This window comes from Acomys russatus, chromosome 12 (assembly GCF_903995435.1).
Source record: "Acomys russatus chromosome 12, mAcoRus1.1, whole genome shotgun sequence".
Taxonomy (NCBI): domain Eukaryota; kingdom Metazoa; phylum Chordata; class Mammalia; order Rodentia; family Muridae; genus Acomys; species Acomys russatus.
This window is the reverse complement of record NC_067148.1, coordinates 19,366,710-19,389,019: the sequence shown is the minus strand read 5'-3', so window position 1 is coordinate 19,389,019 and position 22,310 is coordinate 19,366,710. Positions and strand designations below refer to the sequence as shown.

Genomic DNA, 22,310 nt, shown 5'->3' with positions numbered 1-22,310 from the left:
GATTAAAAATATATTTAATGTACAAGAAAAAACCTACAAAATATTGATTAAAAATAGGATATAATATTTAAAAAGAAATTAACTAGAAATCCAATAAAATACAAAAAATATTCCTTTGAGATTATGGGTCTCACTTGCAAAGAGCAATTGCTCTTCTAGTAACAACTGATATTTTGTTTGTCACAGTTGGAGGTGGGAGGCAGTGGTTGCTGCTATAACTAGAAGGCATATGAAGGCTCTCAGCATTCTACAATGCATAGGGCTATTCTGACAATAAAGAACCATGCATCACCAATGTAGGAGTGGCCTATTGAGAAGTCATAGACTAGATTGGGACTGAAGGATTTGTCTTTCTTCTTTCTTGTTCTCTCTCTCTCTCTCTCTCTCTCTTTCCCTTCTTCATTCCTTCTTTCCCTTTCTTTCTTTTCTTTACCCAGCAAATGTGTCATTTGCTCATTTATAAAACATAACAGTATCCATATGAATCTTTTTACTTTAATAAAAGAGAAAGTAAAGCATAGGAAGACTAATATTGTAAAAGAAATGATAGCATTAGTATGAAGGCTACATTTTCAGAGACAGAAAACACATAAATATTACCCAATGTTACCATAGTTGTTTTTGAGATAAAGAGAAAACCCATGGTTTCTAGTGTGTTTCTGTACTAAATTTTATAGCCCTGAGGCACATGTTATGGTGTACGTTATTATGATCATATTTGTTTCAAGTAGACAGAGCAGATACTGAGATTTATTTTTTGTGGGACACCTCTTGAAACTAAAGCAAGATTTTGAAGATGAATGAATCTAAATGCAGTCATGTGTTTCTTAACAATGAAACTAGGTTCTGAGAAAAACATAGTTAGGAGATTCTGTTGTGTATACAGAGAGTCCTTACACAAATTCAGATGTATAGTTGATTATATGTTTTGGCTCTAAGCACAGTCTGTTGCTCTTAGGTTATAAACTCTCACAGCATCTGGCTTTACTGACTATTGCAGACAAGTATTTGTGTTCTTAAGCATATTCCAGGTACCATAAAAAGATGCTATAAAAATTAAAAGATGATAAACTTGTAAGAGGCAGGTATCATGAATGGAGCTCACAGGGCCAGTAGTTGCTCTACCACCAGGTAAGTGAGTGGCAGAAGAATGTGGAGGCCTAGGTCATCACCATACACTTGGGCAGAGTTTATAAGAGCTGTATACTAATACTTCCTTTTTTTCAGGAATAAGTTAGCCTTAGACACTATGGCATTTTTACTTTATAAACTTTTACATTTTAAAACCTTTTAACTTTGGTAAAGAAACATTGCCTAAAACACAAAGACATTATAAGATTGTGCAGAAATATAACATTATTTTCTTCATCATCATTATTATTATTCCATTTTAAAACTTAGTTGTGAACAGGCAAGACACACGCATGCACATTTACCTACTCTGACTTCCCCTTCTGTGAGCTGCAGCCATCTTGAGTCCTAACCTTCACCACTCCCTTAGAGTAAACCTGGTTGGTATTCCCCAAATACTTGCCCAGTTTACTATAATAGACAAAGTCTATAACAGTAGTTTATGAGCTTTGCAACTGGACCCTGGCACCAGGCATATGTCTGACTCTTTGATATTAGTCTGGGATAAATCAGGTACATTAGATATTAGAGGAGTTTTTTTTTTTCTTTTAAAGTGGTTTATAAATCCTCATATTGTGACTTAAATTATGGAGACCCACTAGGCTTCCTCTATCTCAAGAACCATGATACTATTAGCAAGTACCCAATAAGTTGCCTACTGCATGACTCTGGATGTGTTTGTCTCTTGTCTGTGGTCTCATAAGCACCTGGGAGCAGTTCTCACACAATGGGGCCAGGTTTATCTAAACACATACTGTATCCGTTACTTTCCTTGCTGGTGTGACAAAAATTCTTGACAGAGACAACTGAAGGGAGGAGAATTTATTTGGAAACACAGTTTTAGAGGCCATAGTACGTCACAACAGGAAGGCATGGCAGCTGAAATGGCTCTGTAGTGGCAGGAACTTGAGGCATGGCTTGTTCACATCTTAGCAGGACCAAGAAACAGAAAGCTCACAGTGAAACCAGAAACAGTTATCAGTCTTCAAGGCCCATTCCCAGAAACCCTCATCTACTGGTTGAATCACGGGCTCAAAAGTTCAGCCACGTCCCAAGACAGAGCCACCAGCTGGGGTCCAAGTGTTTGAACACATGAGTTTATGGGGGAACTTAGTCAGTATTCTGTTGCTGTGAAGAGACACCATGACCATGGCAACTCTTATAAAAAAGAGCATCATTTAACTGAGGCTGGCTTACAGTTTCAGAGGCTTAGCTCATTGTCAGCATCGTGGGAAGCATGGCAGCACACAGACATATATGGTACCGGAGATGAGAGTTCTACATTGTCAGCAGCAAGAAGAAAGAGAGCCTCTGGGCCTGGCTTTGGCTTTTGAAACCTGAAAGCATACCCACCCACCCCCCCCCCACCCCCCAGTGACACATCCTCCAACAATGTGATACCTCCTAATCCTTTCAAATAGTGCCACTCCCTAAACATTTAAATATACATACCTATGGGGGCCATTCTTATCCAAACCACCACAAGGGCATGGGGTACATTTTACATCCAAACCCTAGCACCTATGCTTGGAGCAGGATCAGCAATGTCTCTGTATACTGCCTCTACACCCTGGCCCATTGGAAGGTTGTCAGGGGCAATAGCACCATGGAATTGTTGTTCTCCATGGTAGCAATGTCCTCTTCTGAAGTACCTCATAAAGACTGGGTAGCTTTACAGTTTCTCTCCTCTCCTCTCCTCTCCTCTCCTCTCCTCTCCTCTCCTCTCCTCTCCTCTCCTCTCCTCCCCTCTCCTCCCCTCTCCTCCCATCTCCTCTCCTCTCCTCCTCTGCCGTCCCCTTCCCCTCCCCTTCCATTCTCTCCCCTCTCCTCCCCTTCCCTTCCATCCTTTCCCCTCCCCTCCCCTCCTCTCCTCTCCTCCCCTTCCCTCTCTTCTCCTCTCCTTCCTCTCTCTGCTCTCTCTCCTCTTCTCCTCCCCTCCCCTCCTCTCCTTTCCTGTCCTCTCTTCTCCTCTCTTTTTCCTCATATAAGTAGGAAGTACTTCTTAATGAAAATTAGAGTACAGTAAGTACATAAATCAGTAGCATTTTATTATCAAGTCTCCTGCACCACACACAGCTGTATGTGGTATCATATGCACTATCAGAACAGCAGGCTTTTCTGTATCTGCATCATCACAAACACATGAGTGTGAATAGGATGTTGTGATAGCTATAGAATTACTAGAAAATAACATTTCTGCTGTTTCCATATAATCTTACGGGCACACCATCATATAAGCATTGAATGTGCTGTGTGACTATGTTGTTACATGGAGTTAAAAGGAGACATGGAATGAATCCTGAGGCTACAAAGGAAAAATGGAGAGGGGGGGGCAGAGGAGAATACTTGTTGAAAACCTATAATGTGCTATGAAATTATTTCATTTTATTATTCCCTCTTATGAGAAGGAGAGCTGAGAGTCAGTTTCTTACTGTCTTTCAAAGTCACATAGCTAGGAAGAGTGCAAGATTTGCTTCCATGTGAATGGAATCTCCCCACCCCCAGTGTGCATGTTGAACCTTTTCATTGAAAGATTAGAAATTGAAAGTTTGCAGTTTCTTGGTGACCAGGAAGGAAGGATGAGAATGTTTGAACTTGACATTGTGAAGAGGAAGTTTCAAGCTTCCCTTCAAGTTGAAGCTCAGACATGCCTCGTCTGCTGCACGAGACAGGGACCTCACTCTTGTTCTGCCACCATCCTTGATGTCTCTCTGAGGCTCTATGGTGGGCTACATTGTCAGTCGACGGTCTCCTTCCCCAGGAATGAGCTCCCCTTAGTAGGAATCAAACATCACGTGTCCTTGCTTTCATAGTATATTCCCGAGTAAACCGTCTTGTATCTGATAAAAGCACAATCCATGCAGCTTTGAAAGGAACTTCCTCCTTCTTAAGATGTGTCATGGAAATTCACCAGACAGAGAAAACATCGGGTGGACACACAGTTTGATTACACGCCAAGTTAACATTCCCCTATCATAGAAACCGAAGGAAGTCATGCAAGTCTTATTATCACTTTGCTAACAATTCTGTTAATGTTCCAAGCATTATGTATGTGGTACATACTGCTTTTAGAGGTGATTACACTGAATGCAGACATCAGCTTTCAGCTGTCTGTATATGAACACCGTTAAGCTCCTTCCACAGAAAGAGATACCTGTCTATTTTTGGGGAGGGAGTGGAAGAAAGCTCCTGAGATTCTACTGTATGCAGAAATTAGGACTTATGGCGATTGTGTCTAAGTTATTTGAATAGAATAAATTTCAAGGACTTCCCCTAGCCTAAATGAAAATCAGCCAACTAAAGGAAAAAAATCCCAATGATAGCTACTTGTCAAAGGACAACTTCAATCGAAGTTACTTTTAAAAAGAAAAATATAGCCAATAAACATTTAAAATACATGTTCAATATTTTTAGTAACCAGGAAAATGCAAGTCAAAACTACCTTGAGCTTCCTTCTCACTCCAGTCATCCAGGCTAATATTGAGAAAAAAAAATGCACAGTGTCATTTCAAGTTATTCCAACTAATTCTGGAAAGGGTATGAGAGAACTCTTGTTCACTGGTGACAATGCAAACTTGTGTAACTAGGGAGAAATTAATTTGAAAATTTCTGAGCTAAAACAGAACTACTATGTGACCCAGCTATACACTCTCGGTTTTATAGAAGGGATGCTAAGTGCCAACACAGAAATATATGTATCTATGTACCATGTTCAATGATGTGTTGTTATTCATGATGGCTGAGAAACGGGAGTAGCCTGGACGTCCATAAGATGTGAATAGGTAAAGAGAATGTTACATGTATGTGTATGTATGTGTGTGCATCATATAAATTTTACACAGCCATAAATAAAAACAAAATCATGACATTTGCAGGATAATGTATACAACTGAGAGTCATCATGTTACATGAAATAGGTTAGATTTAGAGTGACAGATGTATGTTTTCTGTCCAATTTATCTCAATACAATACTGAATTTAAAATGACAGTTCTTTTTTTTTTTTTTTTTTTTTTTTGAATGTTTGCCAATTCATTCAGATGTGAGATGGGGAGAGGACCCGTGAGTAGTGACAGAGAAGAAAGAGGCTCTGTCAGCTGGGGCAGGCAGGAGACACAGGTAGACAGGGCAAACCTTTGTTGTTGCCATCTTTATTGACATATGGCAATTGACATACTATAAAAGCCACCAGCTAAGCTGGTGTGTTTTAGTGTATTCCCCAGGCTGTGTGGCCATTACCACTGTCCTGATAAAGAAGAACCAAAGAGCACACAATCATCAGCAGTCACCCACACTCGGCTTCCACTCCCTCAGCTTTGCCCTGGACAGTCACTCTTCTGTCCTTCAACTCTTACTGATGTGCTATTTCTGAGCAGGTCACATAGTAGGAATGGAATGTGGGTAGTCTTCAGAGCATGGGCTTTTCCACGTAGGGCAGTGCTTTCCAAGGCTCATGCCTTTCATTGCTTCTCTTGCCTCCTTAACTTTGGTTACTGGCTAATATTTCTCCGCATTTATCTACTGACACTTGAGCTATTTCTCCCCGTTAGCTGTTGTGAGCACAGCCATCTGTGGAGTTCCTTATGTGGATATGTATTTTCACCTTCTTGGGTGCATATCTAAGGATAGGATGGTTGGGTGAACTTTATGACTATCCACTTGAGGAATTGTCAAACTGTTGCCAAGCACCCCCTGCTCCATTTCTCAGCCCCCCCCCCGTAATCATGTGTGAGGTCCCCACTTCCCTACAGTATCGGCAGCTCGTGCTTTTGGTCTTGGTGATGTAGCCATCCTGGTGGGTGTGATGCGGTATGTTATGGTGGCTTTGGATTTGCTTTTCCTGAGTGACTCAGAGCCCTGAGTATCTTAAACTTCTGCACGTGCTTCTGGGGTGTTTACAGGGCCCCCGTGGAGGTACAGCTACTCATGTACTTTGCTCATTAAAAAAATTAATTAAACGTTTAATACGTTTACTTTGTCTGTGCAGCTGTGAGTGCATGTGTGCACATGTGTGCACATGTGTCATAGCACAAGTCAGAAGACAATCTGTGCAAGTCAGTTCTGTCCTTCCATAATGTAAATTCTTAGGACCAAACTCAGGTAAATAGGCTTGGTAGCCAGCACCTTAACTCACTCAGTTAGTTCACTGGTCTACTTTCTTGGTAATTTTTAAAACGGATTGTTTATTTAATTGTTAAAGTTCTGCATATATTATGGATACAAATAACATTCCTTACCATATGTTTAATTTGTAAATATTTTCTTTTTTTTTTTTTGGTGGGTGGTATACACACACACACACACACACACACACACACACACACATATATTCTGTTGAAATTGGAATGGTTTTTAGTTTTTTGTAAAATTTATAACCTCTTTAGGTACAGAGTAATGGGTTTTACTCTAACATTTTATGTAAGAACACTGTTGCTCTTTGCTTGTATTCACTCCCTGCTACCCCCCCTCCCTCTTGCTGGCTTTATATAGTTGACTTTTTTTTTTTTTTTTAAGATTTCTTTATTTATTATGTATACAATATCCTGCCTGGAAGCCAGAAGAGGGCACCAGATCTAGGTTGTGAGCCACCATGTGGTTTCTGGGAATTGAACTCATGACCTTTGGAAGAGCAGTCGGTGCTCTTAACCTCTGAGCCATCTCTCCAGCCCGACTTTCTTTCTTTCTTACCCCATCACTTGAGTGTTTGATGCCGTATATAAAAACCATCGCCTAATCTATAGTTAGGAAGATTCACTTCTGTGTTTACCTCTAGGAGTTTTATAGTTTAAAATTACATTTATGCCCATGACTCCTTTTGAGCTATTTTGCATATGCTGTGAGTGTGACATCAGTTTTTTCATGTGACTATCTAGCACTATGTGCGGAGAAGACTTTCTTTCATCAATTGCCGTTGTCACAGTCAGCAAAAATCGGTTCTTCCAAGGGAAGGGCTTAGTTCTTTGCTTCAGTTCTTTGCCGCTGACCGCAGCTGTCCTTGCACCAGCCCCACTTCTCAGTTACAGTGTGTGGCTCTGCAGTAAGGGCTGGTGTCAGAAACTGTGATTCGTTGTCCCACTCGTTTTTGTCCTTTTCAAGATCATATTGGCTATTCAGGATCCCTTTACATTTCATATTATTTTAAATACCGTATTTTTCCTAGTTCTATGAACAAGCTTGTTTGAGTTTACGTAGGAATTGTGCTGAATCTGCAGATAAATTCAGTGAATAGGGCCATCATAATAATATTAAATCTTGTGGAAATGGAGTATGTTCCCATTTGTGTAGCTGTTCTTAATTGTTTAATTTTTTTTTTTTTTTAGTTTTTAGTATTTTTTTTTTACTTATGTCAAATTAAAAAAAATTTACTACACATGTGTTTCTGAATGTGTGCGTATGCTAACAGAGGTCAGAAGACAAATTGTAGGAATAGTTTTCAGCTTCCACTCTGTGGGTCTGGCTCGGGGGGAAACACTTTTATCTGCTGAGCCATCTCCCTGGTCCCTTTTCTCAAATGTATGCCATTTTATTCTTTTTAACTTCCAAGTGCAGATATTACAGTCATGTGCCACCACCACCAGCTTATATTTCACTCTTTTTGATGACGTTGAAAAGTGATCTTCTTCTTTGTGTGTTCAGAATATTCACCGATAGTGTATAGCCATACAGTTGATTTTGTACAGTGAGCTTGACCCTTACACCACAATGAACTTGCTTATCAGTTCTAAATACTAGAGGATTTAAAAACGATTATTCATGTAAAAGCTCATATTATCTGTACATTAATACAGTTTCTACTTCCTTTATCGTCTGGGTACCTCCCTGCTTCCCTGTATTTGTGCTTATCTACTTTTGCTTGCACGTCCAGGACAGTGCTAAATAGAACTGGTGACAGCAGACAGCTTTGCTCATGCACTCAGGACCAAGTACTAAGCCTTTAGACTGTAAACACGACATTAACTCTGGGGTTTTCACAGACCAACCTTATCAGATGGAGAAGTTTTTCTATGGTGCCAGGACTGTTGAGTACTTTTATCATGAGCAAGCATTAGAATGTATCAAATAGTTTCTCAAATGCAGTACATATCCTTCAGTTCCCTACCCTCGGAGGTTGCCAATGTTCTACTTGGCTGATATAACAAATCTCATTTAAGTGTGACATTTAAGTAAGGCTATTATATAAGTGATTAGATTCAGTTTGTTAGTGTGTTGTGGTGGACTTTCATATCTGTTCCTTTGTAAAATGTTCAAAGGAGATTTATATTATTCTTGTACCTGTGAGACCAGAAGGGGTCATTGGATTCCTCTATGGATGGAGGTAAAGGTGAGTTGCCCAACTTGGGTGCTGGAAACTGAGCTAGGGCCATCGGCAAAACAATACATACTTTTAATGTCTGAGTCTCTCCAGCCCCTTTCGTGTCTGTTTTCATTAGGTACTGACCTGTAGTTTTTTTTTCCCTCATGAAGTTTTTTTCTCATTTTTGTATTGTCAGTCAACATTGTACTCGCAGAATGAGTAGAAAATGTTCTCTCCTGACTTTTTGTTAAAGTTGTGGAAGACAGAGAGCAACTTTTCTTTTCTTTTCTTTTTCCTTTTTAGATTTAAAGGATGATTTCTTTCTTTTTTATATTTAATTAACTTATTCAGATTACAACTCAGTTGTTATCCCATCACTTGTAACCTCCTGTTCCTCCCTCCCTCCCGCTTTCACCCTATTCCGAGTCTTTTCGTGACTGCTTAATATCAATCGCGTAATCACAAACATGTGTTGCAGCATGCCGGGCATCCCACCCGATCTTTCCCCTCTAGGGCTGGCTGTGGGAAGGAAATTCATTTAACAATAGGACTATGAAATGTTCCCAGTCAGAGGCTGTTCGCCTCTTTTAGATAGAAGAGAGAGAGAGAGAGAGAGAGAGAGAGAGAGAGAGAGAGAGAGAGAGAGAGAGAGAGAGAGAGAGAAAGGAGATTAAGCTGAACCTGGCCAGGTGCCATTTCTGGGCCACTAGTCTGAGCTGTATTTCTTCTTCCTACACCCAGAGGAATTAACAGGATTTGCTCCTTCCCAGCCCTCCCCAGCCCCCACCTGACCTTCACACCTTCCCAACAGTAGGGAAAGACAGGAAGTTTTCCCTGTGATGACATGATGAGGGCGATTAATCAATGGGGGAAAACCCCGGGTGAGAACACGCCTTGTTGTGTACCTTCCCAATATTTTGCTATATAAGTAGGGCTGCCGCTGGAGCAGAAGACACTCGCAGGGCACTGGGTACCCAACACTGAGCAGACCACTGCTGGAGCTGAGAATGTACTGTAGTGGCAAGCCTCTGCTCTTCCTTGCTTTGGCATGGGTGCTGCTAGCTCACCTGTGCAGCCAGTCAGAAGGTAAGTGTGGCCCCTTCTGCTGGTACAGGCCGGTTGAAGGCTTTTCTGGCCCCTAGGGCTTATTTAGGCTTCCCTGTGGATAGCAGCCTGCTAAGGAATGTATAAGAAAGCCTGCTTGGCTCATAGGTAAGACTGAGGAAGAGGTGACGCTAGCAACCAGGTGTCTTCTCTGCTGTCAATCCTAGCAGAGGTGCAGAGTGATGGATGGGCTTTTAGAGACACTTGAATTTCAGAACAAGGCCCAAGTACTATTTCTGGGAGTGAGGTGCAAGAGTGTGACATTTTCAGTGTATGTGGTCACTCAGAAATGTGTGGAACTTTTCACTTCCAGCCTTTTTTTTTTTTTAACCTTACAACTAAGTAATGTTAGTAAAGTTCATAACTTACTCTTAAGGTTCCAACTGTGACACTTGACCTCAGTGTCCCTATGAGGCCTGAAGGACATTGTTCTCCAACTTTGAGATAACATTTATCCAGCACCTCACAGCCGGTTACACTTTAACTCTAAGGAGTGCCCACGTATTGCTTTATTATGTCACATTCTGCAACAGGTGCATGCCTGGAAACACGTGGTGGACTTTATGAACAGGATTTAAAGTCAACCAGTTCCGGAGTGCTTTGGCATGACTCCTAATGACTATGCTTCCCTCTGTAATTTTTTTCGTAGTTCCTAGAAAATCATATTTTCTTTGTGATTTCACTTCTGCCTGCTCTAGCCAGAGGGCAGATTGAAATTTGACTTCCCTCTATATTCTGAATGTGAAAGGCTTCTTTATGAAGATTTTATATTTAAGTGATGGTGGCACGGATCAGCATGGGTATTCTTGAGGGATTTTGACAAGCTGAAATGAAATATTTTAATTTCTTATTAAAGATCCGAGAGAAGCCATGGGCTTATAAACTATGTTAGTTGAACCAAAACATCACAGCATACCATTTTTAAAAACGATAACTGGGAATTATATTCAACTGGATTCCAAGATCCCACCTAGGTTTCAAAGACATAACAATTCATTCCTGCGGACTCAATACCTTTTACTTTTCTTTTAGCAGCAAGCAACTTTGACTGTTGCCTTCGGTACACACAGAGGGTTCTTCCTTTCAGAGCTATTGCAAGTTTTACAAGACAGAAGGCTGGCGAGGTCTGTGACATCAATGCTATCATGTAAGTTGTTCATAAACTTTAATTCATTTACTACAGCAATATGTGGAAATTTCAGAAACATTTCTTAACATATTGAAATTTTAATCAGAAACAATGCACGGAACAAGTAGTTTTATTTTATATGTACTTCAGAGTCTAAGTAGGACCAAAATAAATCAGAAGTTTAGCTTTTACTTTTTGAAAAAGTAAATGTTGCATGGGACAGGAGCCCCTTTTTAGAATAAACTTCTTGAATGTGACACATGGAAGACATCTTTGAAACAAGCATATTTCTACTAGAAAATGGGGCTAATTAGGACATCACTTAAAATACTCATGGTTCATATAGGGTATTATAATTTGGAATAATACAAGCTGCTAACCATGTACATACATGTTACCAGCCTCCACCACGGCAGCATCGAATGACAAGTCTGGGATTCTCTCTTCTGCAATTGTAGTCATCCGTTATATTGTAGGGATAGTCAAAAGGAGCCCCTTCCATTCCTTCTCTCAGGACTTACTATCAGCCTTTCCCCTTTCCTTTCATCTCTGTAGCCAAATGTTTAGTATATAGGACATTCAACTATCACGGGAAGCTTCCGCTGCATGGCCTGTGCAAAACATACACTGTTAAATGCTTACTGAATGCAAAACATACATTGTTAAATGCTTACTGAATGCAAAACATACACTGTTAAATGCTTACTGAATGCAAATGAACACATTAATTTCTGATTTTCAGTTTTTACACAAAGAGGAAAACTCCTGTGTGTGCCGATCCAAAGCAGGATTGGGTGAAAAAAGCCATGAACCTTCCCAGGTACGGATTGCCGAAGGGCAAGCAATCTCTCTCCAAATGATGGGGGAAAGCAGGGTGCAGAGGGTGGGTCACAGGCCTGTTGGAGTTCTTCAGTTTAGTGACATCGAATTTTAGAAGGAGGAATTTGAGATACATAATGCAAGCACAGGATGCATTTTGTACTTACATGTCAATACCATCATTGTGTTTGTGATTATTCTAACTTAATGACTTGTCTCACATGATGTATTAGACTTCCCTATGCATCTGATAGGCACTAGCTATCTGATTCTCACCTTTCCTCTTTACATCACTTATAGACTTCCTCACACTTGGTTGGATGCTAAACCATGAAAAATAAATTTAGTTAAAAAGAGACCAGTGGTTCTGGCTTACATCAGTAGGGCAGCATTTTATCCATAGATGGCATCTAGCATTATTGTACCATAGATACTGAACTTAGAAATTCTAGATAAGTATTCATACCCTGTTCTTGCCATAAACTAGCTTAGTTGTGCTGGGCAAGGCCATCCTTTCTCAGACTCAAATAAGGACTGCTTTTCATATTGAGATAAGATTGAAGGTATGTAAAGGAACTTTTCCTCTTTTATTACAGACTAAAAAATAAGAAGATGTAAAAACCGATGCTTTTTTGCAATGGAATTGGACACAGCCCAAGGAGGAAATGATCACATTGGGGATGGAGGCTTCACCTGCACATCACTGAACAGACCTGATTTGTGTCCCACTGGACTTGTCCAATGGATGAAGTTGATTCATATTGCATCATAGCGTGTCTTGTTGAAGCTCGTGTTAGAGTTGTATTTATGTTATTTATAGATCTGGGTTTTCTATATTTAGCTATTTAATGTTAATGTCCCACAATCTATGAGGGGGAACTTATTATAAGGTATATATAATGTCATGTTTAAGGGAATAAGATTATATGGACCTTCTTGTAAGCAATAAGCTATTGTAAAATATTTAATTTTCTTCTGTGTATTTAATTGTCTCTAAATTGATGTAATTACCTTATACGGCAGAAAATAATAATGAGAATATATTGAAAATAAAAGAACTGAAAAGTTACTTGTTGATGAAGTGGCATATTATTGAGATGTATACTGAAGATGTTTAATATTTTATGATATGTATCTTCATTGAATTCTGCCTGGCTTTCCCCTCATGGCTTGAGCTTTATCTGTATTGATTATACAGAAAGGTTAAATATTTGTAATTGGAAGTCATCCACCCCCCCCACCCCCCCACAAATTAGAATGGTCCTGTATTTGAGACCTATAGTCTAATGTTTATTGATAGGAACATAAATAATAAGTAGAACCATACACTTTGTGACTATAGAAAAACAACAACCATTTAGAAGATACTTGGAGAAGTCATTTGGTTCATCTTTCTATCAGCCACTCTTCATCTCTGCTGGGAGCATTTCTCTAAGGTCCCGAGCTTTAAGCAGTTTTCCAAAGTGAAATGACTACTCAGAAGTGTCAGGCCCTAGAACCTAACTGTCTTAGTAGCCGAAGGGGAGACTTAAGATGCTTACTGCCAAAGAGAATCTAGCAATGAGATTCTGAAAGAATGGCATCATTCTGGAGGCTCACTAGTGAGCTTCCATATGGTCTGCCCCTAGTGGCAGTCCTTATGATTCAATTAAGCAAAGCTCACACAGACACACACACACACACACACACACACACACACACACACACACACACACGCACGCAGTGCAGCCCAGAGGTGGGTCACTTGATGAAAAGCCAAAAAAATAAGTAGCCCAATATGTCCTGAAGGCATCTCCATGCCCAGTAATATAACCTTGAGTCATCAGGGAAAGTATGCCTAGCATCCTGTTCGTTGGTTCAGCCAGCCCAGGATTAGTCTCATTATGTGCCAGACACTGTGTCAAGTGCTAGAGAGATGAGATGATGAAAGAGTTGGTAACTTGCTCATAGTTCATTAGGGTTAAGCCATGTGGTGAGAGATGACAAGTAGCCTGTCTATTACAATACCTGGTGGCAAGCACTTTAATTCAGACTGTCATACGGTATACTTGTACATCATTAGGGAGGGCTTCTAGAAGAATAGAATATTTAGGTTAGCCATATTAAATAGCTAGTTCTATGCCTTTGGACTATAACCAAAGCAGTTCCACATGGCTCAGCTCAACAATTGGGGTGAGGTAGGAAGGAACCGTAGGAGGTAGTCAGTTGGAAAGGGGGCAGCTCAGAGTATTTGGAAACATCTGGGGCATGTTTTAGTTGTCACAATATCTGAAGGTGGGTACCACAGGCATTCAGTGGGCAGGAGCCGAGGATGCTAGATCTATTGGAATGCATAGGATACTTCTGCACAATGAAGAATTGTCCCACCTGAAATGTCAGTCATGGTCATGCACCCATGCAACAATATCAGGCGAAGGAGAAGGCATGCAAGGAGTGAAGTGGATATGAGATAGCAGGTTAAGTAAGACTGTTACCTTTCCTAAGTAGAGGCTTGAGCTTGACCATGCGAAGCCAGGGAACTACTTAAAAGGTCAAGGCAGGCTGGGTCTCTAGTAATGGAGGAAAGAGAGGTGAAGCAAACAGGAACTACAGGGGCTCCAAAGAGTGAGCGATAATGAAACCTCAGCCAAAGACAAGGCAGAGGTCAACACTGGGTGTCATTCCCCTCTAGTTCTCCACCGTGTTTTTGAGACAGGATCTCTCATTGGTTGGTCAGAGCTCATGATTAGGCCGAGACTTACCTGGTAAGCCAGTACAATCTACCTGCCTGAGCCTCACAGCAAGGGAACTATGGGTAATCAAAGGCCCAACTTTGATGTGAGTGCTGAGGCTCTGAACTCAGGCCCCTATCCTTTCCCACTGAGCACTTTATACACTCAGCCAACTCCATAGTCCAAGATTGATACCAGATCTTCAACTCTACTGTAGACTAGGCTGGCCTCGAATTCACAGAGCTCCACCTGCCTCTGCCTCCCAAGTAAGTACTGGGATTAAAGGCATGCACCACCACCACCCACCTAGATTTTCAATTCCTAATGTGAACTCTTTGAGTTATTTGGGAGCAATTTTTGGGCACTTCAAGGCAGGGGCTGGCATAATGAAGCACTCCAAAGGTATCACTATGTGTATTTGCATGTTTGTACTTTCTCCCATATCCTGGGGTGGTACTGGGGAGTCAGAAAGCTCTCTTTCTTTGTTTTAATGAGTGACACCACCTTGGTTTTGGGATTTTGTTGAATGCCAATGAAGTACAGCCTCTAAGTAGATCCTGTGGCATTGTCATCTTTTATCAGATAACGTCTACTGTGATTGTGGCCACATCCTCACCCTTTTTCATCACCCAGTTCCGGTGGTGGCTCCTTGTATCTGGTGGGTTGGGCCCAAGCTGATCTGGCCCAAGATGCTACAGTTCATGTTGAAAGGGATTTATTTCCTTGGTTTCAACCCTCAGGACTCACTCATGAGCTGGCCTGCTCCTCCCCGTCTGCCTGGTTTTGCTCCTCTGCCATCCTGCACAGCCTAGTCTGACCTTGCCTGGGCCTGACACATCCTGCCCTCCTCCCTGCCCTTCTGTGAAAGTTAGCTGTACTTTCTCTGGATGGTAGAACCTGCCCGCACATGAGTCACTGTGGGTGCCAATGTCAATTTGAGTAAAGGGATGTTTCCTGTTTTACAACAAAGATATAAAATATCGTTCCCCTGAGCCCAACCAACCAACCATAAAAACCCCACCAACAAAACCCTTAAATCCTATGTTTATCCTGCAATTAAGAAGGACAAAGAGACATTTCCTAAACTCATAGAAGTGTTTTTGATAATTAAGGGAAGGGCCAGAAGTTCTACCTGGGCTTTGTCCATTCTGCTAGGATTTACACGGAACACTGCCAAGTAAGTGAGGATGTGTTTAACACCGATGGGTAGAAAATCAACATCTATATAGCACAGCTTTTGTTCATGACACATTACTGGGTGTGTATGTTTGAGGGTGTGTGCACATGGTGCTCTCCCCCCCGCTCCCCGTGTGTGTGTGTGTGAGCCTATGCTGCAGAAGTGCCTGAAGGTGGGGGCTGCGAGAGGTAGTGGTCATCTTAAGGAAGCCCTTTGTGCCTGAGACAGTGAAATCAAGCAATGCACTCCCGTGGTGAGTGACAAGCTCTGCACTGGCCAGTTCCTGAGGATCACTGCTACCTTCCTGCTATTTAAATTCACTGGTACCAACTTTGCTTGGCACTCACATCTGCTTTGTTTCTCTTTTAATTTAGTACACTTCTCTAATTTCTTGATTCCTCCCCTAGCCCATCTGCCAGAATCCCAGAATGCAACTTTGAATCAATTTCCTGTCCTTATCCTTGACCCCTCTCCTCCCTTGTGCTACATCCACACTTCAATGGTTTTCTTGTGTCTCTTGTTCATCTTCTTGATGCTCAGGTGACTGTGGGTCACTGTGTTCCTTCACTGTGGTCTGGTCCAGCAGTAAATCCGTGGTCCTCCAAATTGTCTGGGCATCAACACGCTTGTCAGAGCAAAGATTTCACTGGACAAAATTGAACAAAACTGTAACAGTAGAGGAAAGAAGGTACCAAATGTGGACTCCATTTTGCTGAGACAAAGGACAGAAGCATGTTTCAGGGCTGAGGTATGGTGGTCTAGGCAGTCTGCATTTGTTGATTGGCTTTTGCCAATAGGAGGGCAAATTCATCCTAACTTCATGATGAAAGAATTTTATGTCTTAGAACAAGACACCGTTCTCCAAATGGCAGCACAGAACAGTTAGAGTACCATGTTCCTGGTTTTGATGACTACATTTCAAAGGCTGACTCTTGGGTCTTGGAGAAAGTCATACCTAAGTTGTAAAACATGGCTTTTAAAAAATGTACATCTCAAAGGGACAGAGAAAAAAAACCCACAAAGAAAGTTCACTAATACCAAGAAGAGACTTGATACCCTATGAGCATATAAAGGGGGAAAAAGTCCCCTTCAGTCATAGTCATAGGGGAGGGGAGTAAGGGGAAAAATGGGAGGGAGGGAGGAATGGGAGGATACAAGGGATGGGATAACCATTGAGATGTAATATGAATAAATTAATAAAATAAAATAAAATAAAATAAAAAAAGAAAGTTCACTAATGTAAATACTCCAAGGAAGGAGGTCAACTTCAGAATCCCGTATGTGGAGTAGCCTGCCTGAAGTTGAGTCCAGCTGCAGAAAACTTGTGGGTACCTTTGAGCTGACCCCATTCATTTATACAGCGTGATTCTGTACATGGCAATAAGGAAGATCTTAACCCACAGCTTTAAACTACTCAGATTTCACATTGTTGTCCCCACAATAGCCTCTACATCAGGGGTTCTCAACTTTCCTAAGGCTTTAATACAGTGCTTCATGTTGTGGTGACCCCTAACCATGAAGTTATTCTGTCGCTACTTCCTAACTATAATTTTGCGACTCTTACAAATCATAATGTAAAATTTGGACATGCGGGATATCTGATAGGTGACCCTTGTGAAAGGATTGTATGGCCCACTGAAGGGGTCGGGACCCACAGGTTGAGAACCCCCGCTCTGAATTATAATTTGCAAGTAAACGTCTCCACAAGAGTGGACTTTTCTGGCCGCTTGACCTCAGTAGGGTTTCCTAGTTATCTATTTCATAGTTTCTTCTTAATAAGTAAATACACGGTCTTTATCTTTGCACTTGAAAAGAAAAAATGGGAAGGATGAAATGAATTTAACCTGAGAACCATTCCTGACTCCTGGAAGGCACCCATATGTTGTCATGCCTGACAAGCTTATTGCCTGTAACTATTTATTTATGCATTGAAAAGCTGGTCTCTTGAACATGTCCCACCATGACAAGTTTATTAAGAACCTACGTGCTCACCATTGCATTCCCAACACCTGTAACAGTGTCCGCCTGTTGATTTCTGTGAAATAACAATCAGATACGTGTTCAAATACATATAGATACATGTGAAAACATACAGAAGAAAACATCAGAATATGTAGTATTATTTTAAAGTATTATGAGAAAATAAGTATGCATAGGAAATAAAATGGAGAAAAAAAATAATCAAAATAATTTTTAAAATCTTTAAACTGTCAGTTAACAAGCAACTTTTATCTGTCTTAATGAATTCAATAGTGTATACATATATTAACTATACATGTGTTAATTTCTTAATTAGAAGAGTTCTCAAAAAGAATGCTTTCTAAAATTTTGATGGAATATCATGATAAATTTGCAGTATGATTTGCAGGATACTTAAGATAAATGTTTCAGAATCTAAAAAGGCAGAAGAAATCTTTCCATTTCAGAGAAAACCCAAACAGTAGGGGCAGTTTTAACAAGGTACCACATGCCAATTCCCTTTCTTTGGTAACTTCTATTTTAAAAGTCTAATTCTAGTGATGATCAAAGAAATTACATGGTTACCTTTCCGTCAGCATCCTGGGAGAAAAACTCTCCCTGTGCTTAACAAGCCTCCTGGTTTTGGTTCATAGTTAGATTTTGTTTGGGGCTGTGTGGTCCTTAAATAGCTTTCTCCATATTCTTGTCTAAAAAATTTAAATCCCTGGTGATTCTGATCATTAGGTCTGGAGCCGAGGCATCTGCACCAAAGGATTCTTACCATTGAATGAGTCTGGTGTCTGGGCCAAAACCATAGGGAAGTGAATAGGTCTTCTTTTTGTGGTGGTCAGAGTCAGCTGGCAGACATCCCATCTGGATGAGGCTCTCAAGGCAGAACATTTAAAAGGGAGTTTGTAAGAATTTTGTTTTCTTTCCCCAAGAGCTACCCTTCTTCATCTGAAGGATGCTGAGTTAACTGTCTCTATGAGGTAGGATCAAGCTGTTTCCAAGGTTGGTACCTTACTGTCCAATGCATCCATCCTGGGCAACAGAAAAGGAAGGGGGCAGACTGGACTCACTATCTGACAGTGCCTATCAGGACTGTTTGCCCATTAATAGGTGAGAATAACATCCAGGCCAGTGTGGTCCCACTGCTTACATCTTTATAGCATCTGAGCAGAAGGAAATCCTGTAGGCCACTAATAGCATTCCAGATATATGTAATATGCCCGAAATGCTCACCACACTATTCCCAGGCTGGGCAGAGTCCCTGTCACGTGCCAGACACTTAGTACACATCATCTAAGTTAGTGAGCATCTTGAATTCACTGCTTTAGCGACAACACAGTAAATGCATGTGTTCTACATTTCAAACAGCTGAATGAAAGCTTTTTTTTTTTTTTTTTTTTTTTTTTTTGCATTTCTTTCTTCCTCCCCCCCCTCCTCTCTTTCTTTCTTATGTGCTGAGGAGGCCTTCTCCAGTTACTAGGCCATAGGACGCAGCACCCAGTTTCTACTCTTAAGTCTGAGAGCCTAACTCTTCTTATACAAAGCTGTTAGCCATGAACTTCTGAAAACATCCAATGGGCTTTAAACACGGTTATTTGTATACGAATGTAAGTTCTCTAGTCCTAAAAGTCAGTTCAAGTTATTTTTGTGCTATTTAACTAGCAATGAACTGTCCAACCCTACTGCTTTCAAGGGACTCTATGTAGTTCTCAAAGAAGGGAAGAGAAATTTAAATGAACTCGGGTCTATCTGTGCCCCACCTTTATAAATGAGAGAAAAAGTGTCCTCACTAACACGGAAAATAGAGACACTCCTGGAATGGAAGCTTCAAGAGGTGATAACTGGGGGAACCATGCTGTGACCTCAGCGTTCTGCCCTAACTGCTATAAGCTTGTCTCGCCAAATATTCCAGGTTTTTTTTTTTGTTTTTGTTTTTTGTGTTTTTGCTACTTTACAAAAATTGGTTTCCTGCTTTGCTCTGGTCAGATCTCTGACTCTATGTTAAAATACGATCCACAAATGGGATGAGGCCAATAGACATCTCAAATAAGGGCTTCAGTAAATGTGAAATAATGATGGAGTGGGGACTGCACATGCATTGGCATTTATTTGAAAAGACCCTGGAATGTCCTGTTAAATACATTGTTTTTTGGGTTTTGTTTTGTTTTTGTTTTTGTTTGTTTGTTTTGTTTTTGTTCAATAGTTACTGAGTACAAACCCAAGGGCCCGCAACTTCTCTTTCCTCCACAATGTACTTGCTTTCAAATTGTGCTTTCCACTACAGACCCCTGTTATCAAGTAGCTATCCTCATGTCTGTTTCCACATGTGTAGTTCCATATTTTCATGATGAGCTGCTTTCATACTGTGCTTGGCATATTCGCGATCTCTGGGATGTGTTTTAAGCTAACAGAACAATTGCTTTCTCAAAGCTGTGACAAAACCCAACACAGAAGCAGCCAAGAGAGGGAGAATTGACCTTGGATCCCATTTCGGGGGATCTCAGTTTGTGGGGAAGGCCTGGGCATAAGCGGTGACACTGTCTGTGCCACCATGGATGTCATGGGTAGCTGACAAGGAAGCAGAGAGCTTCAGCTAGAACCAGAAGCAACTATACAAAGAAGACCCTTCCTTTATAACACCGCCCCACCAGATAGAGCTCCTGTCCCCAGACCTCCCAAAACAGGATCACCAGCTACGCACCAACAGTGCCAACAGCGTGAGCCAGTTATGGACACTTTACCATGACAAGAAATAAATTCATTTAAACCACGACAGCTAATAAATATCCTTTCAAAGGGTTGTGTAATACATGCAAGGCTAAAGTAACACGCAAATTTTAAATCACACATTACCAGGGGAATTTGCTTTTATAGCTCTGAAAGTGGTGACTTCATTCTTTCTGTGATGGTGGCTTCCAGTAGTAGAGTTCCTGCCGGGCTGAGAAAATTGCTGCCAACAGTGTTTGTAATCATCTGAAGGAGGGAGGGTTGGGAAATAAGAAAATGTCAGCACTGACACTCTTGCGTCAGTCAGGTAACAGCTTGGGTTTCGTGACGCCCAGGTGACCTCGCATTTAATAATCTTACATGACAGCTTTCAGACTTTTACACTGGGTCGGTTGTGTCACTAATGCCTGGAGGTTTAACGTAATGTATCCGGTACTCTGCCTGGAGAGACTCCTACTCCATGGGTCCAGGGTGGAGTCGAGTAATGTATTCTGCCCGCCTCCCCCAACAATTGTCTAAGGATTTTTTTCAGGTTCCAGGTGTCCCCCGCCCCGCAAGTTCATAGGTAAGTTTCTGTCTTATCAAAGTGGTATATATTAAAAAAATTTTTTTAATGCTTATTTCCAAGACTCACAAAATTCTGTCAGAGTTTCAGGTGGAAATGGAAACTGCTTTAAGAATTTTAATCAAGATGGGGTTTAGTATTGGGTTACTGAATAATCACCGGAAAAGCTGAAGGAGTGTACAGTTGGGAGTCTTAGAGATGGTTTTCGAGCTGTGAAAAAACAGATCCCTCACAAGTGCAGATCTGAAGCTCAGAGCACCCAGAGAAGATACAGCGTCTGTGTGGCGTGTGTCACACCACTTCAGCCACCTCTGTGTGACCAGAGCCTTGGAAAATGAACACCCAGCTGCAATCCGGGCCTCAGAAAGCTGAGGTGAATGTGGGATGGTAGAAAAAAAAAAATGTCACCCTCTGTGGCTTCTCCAGACATGAAAACCTAGAAAAAGAATTTGCAAAATTTAGAAAAAGAGGGGAGGCAGGGATAAAGGTGATGCCATCTCACTTCTGAATCTCAAATCTTTTTACCTTTTAAAAAAGATTATAATATAATTACATCACGTCTCCAATCCCATTCCTTCTTCCAAACTTTCTCGGGTACACCTCTGTGTTCTTTTTCAAATCCATGGCTTAATTTTTCATTGATTGTTGTTACATAAATGTACGCGTATGTACATACCTCTCTATTCCCAAATACAGAAGCACAGCCTGCTCAGTCTGTATAATGTTACTTGTATGTATGTATGTATGTATGTATGTATGTATGTATGTATGTATGTATGTATGTATGTATCTCAAGTCTTGAAGCCGATCATCGGACGGCTGATCCTGACTCACAGCAGCTCTCTAGCCAACGGAGAGTTTGCAGACTGCTGCTGTTAGCTTCTCGGTTCAGAAAGTGAGGAAAAGAGAGCGTGCATATAAAAAGAGCCATCTACAGCGTCCACCACGGACTGAGCACAGAGGAATCTGATGCAAAGGGCCACTTTTCTACAGGGCGGAAGTCACTTGACCGACTGAGCAGGAGTGCGCAAGTCAGGAAGTGTCCCAAGGAAGCTGCGATTTTATCGCTAAAACACAGGATGGGATCCATGATCCGATCTTTGAAAAGTAATCTGATGATTAGATATTGATCTATTAGATGAGTTTAGCACCAGGTGTCAGATGTATTCATGAATGGAGCAGTACTGCGGGCTGCACCGACCTCCGTCCGCTCATGTAGCAGGTGAGCGCTCTACTGCCGCGCTGTTTCTCCAGCCTTTTAAAAAATTGAAACAGGGACTTGCAAAGTTTCCTGGGCTAACTTACCCATGCTGTCCTGGAACTTCAGCTCATCCCGAGTAGCTGGGATTTCGGGCACGTGGCACCAAACTTGACTGATGTTTAATTCTACTTTAAATGTATTGTGGTTTGATGCTGCTGTATTTTGAAACCTCAGACTTTAGTAGGAGTTCACGAAGCTCTTCTTTATTATTTTCCATTTTCTCTGTTGAAATTTTTGAAAAAACAAAAAAGCTTCAAATGTACAGAAAAGTAAGTGACCAACTGCATATCTGCTGAGCCAGTGGTTCTCAGCCTTCCTAATGCTGCTCCTCTTTACTATAGGTCCTTACGTTGTGGTGACCCCCCCCCAACCATAAAATTATTTCCATTGCTACTTCATAACAGTCATGAATTATGAATCATAAT

At 41.1% G+C, this 22,310-nt stretch overlaps 1 protein-coding gene across 2 annotated transcripts; it reads left to right on the top strand.

The window, feature by feature from the left end:
• Positions 1-9,350: 9,350 nt before the first annotated feature.
• Ccl20 (C-C motif chemokine ligand 20) lies at positions 9,351-11,112 on the top strand. Of its 2 annotated transcripts, none has more exons than XM_051153710.1 (2): positions 9,351-9,510; positions 10,561-11,112. In XM_051153710.1, the coding sequence occupies exons 1-2, from the start codon at positions 9,432-9,434 to the stop codon at positions 10,677-10,679; spliced, it is 198 nt and encodes a 65-aa protein (XP_051009667.1). In that variant the 5' UTR covers positions 9,351-9,431; the 3' UTR covers positions 10,680-11,112. The 2 variants fall into 2 exon arrangements, with proteins under 2 accessions (XP_051009667.1, XP_051009668.1); XM_051153711.1 differs by having other exon boundaries at positions 9,357-9,510; positions 10,564-11,112.
• Positions 11,113-22,310: the final 11,198 nt, after the last annotated feature.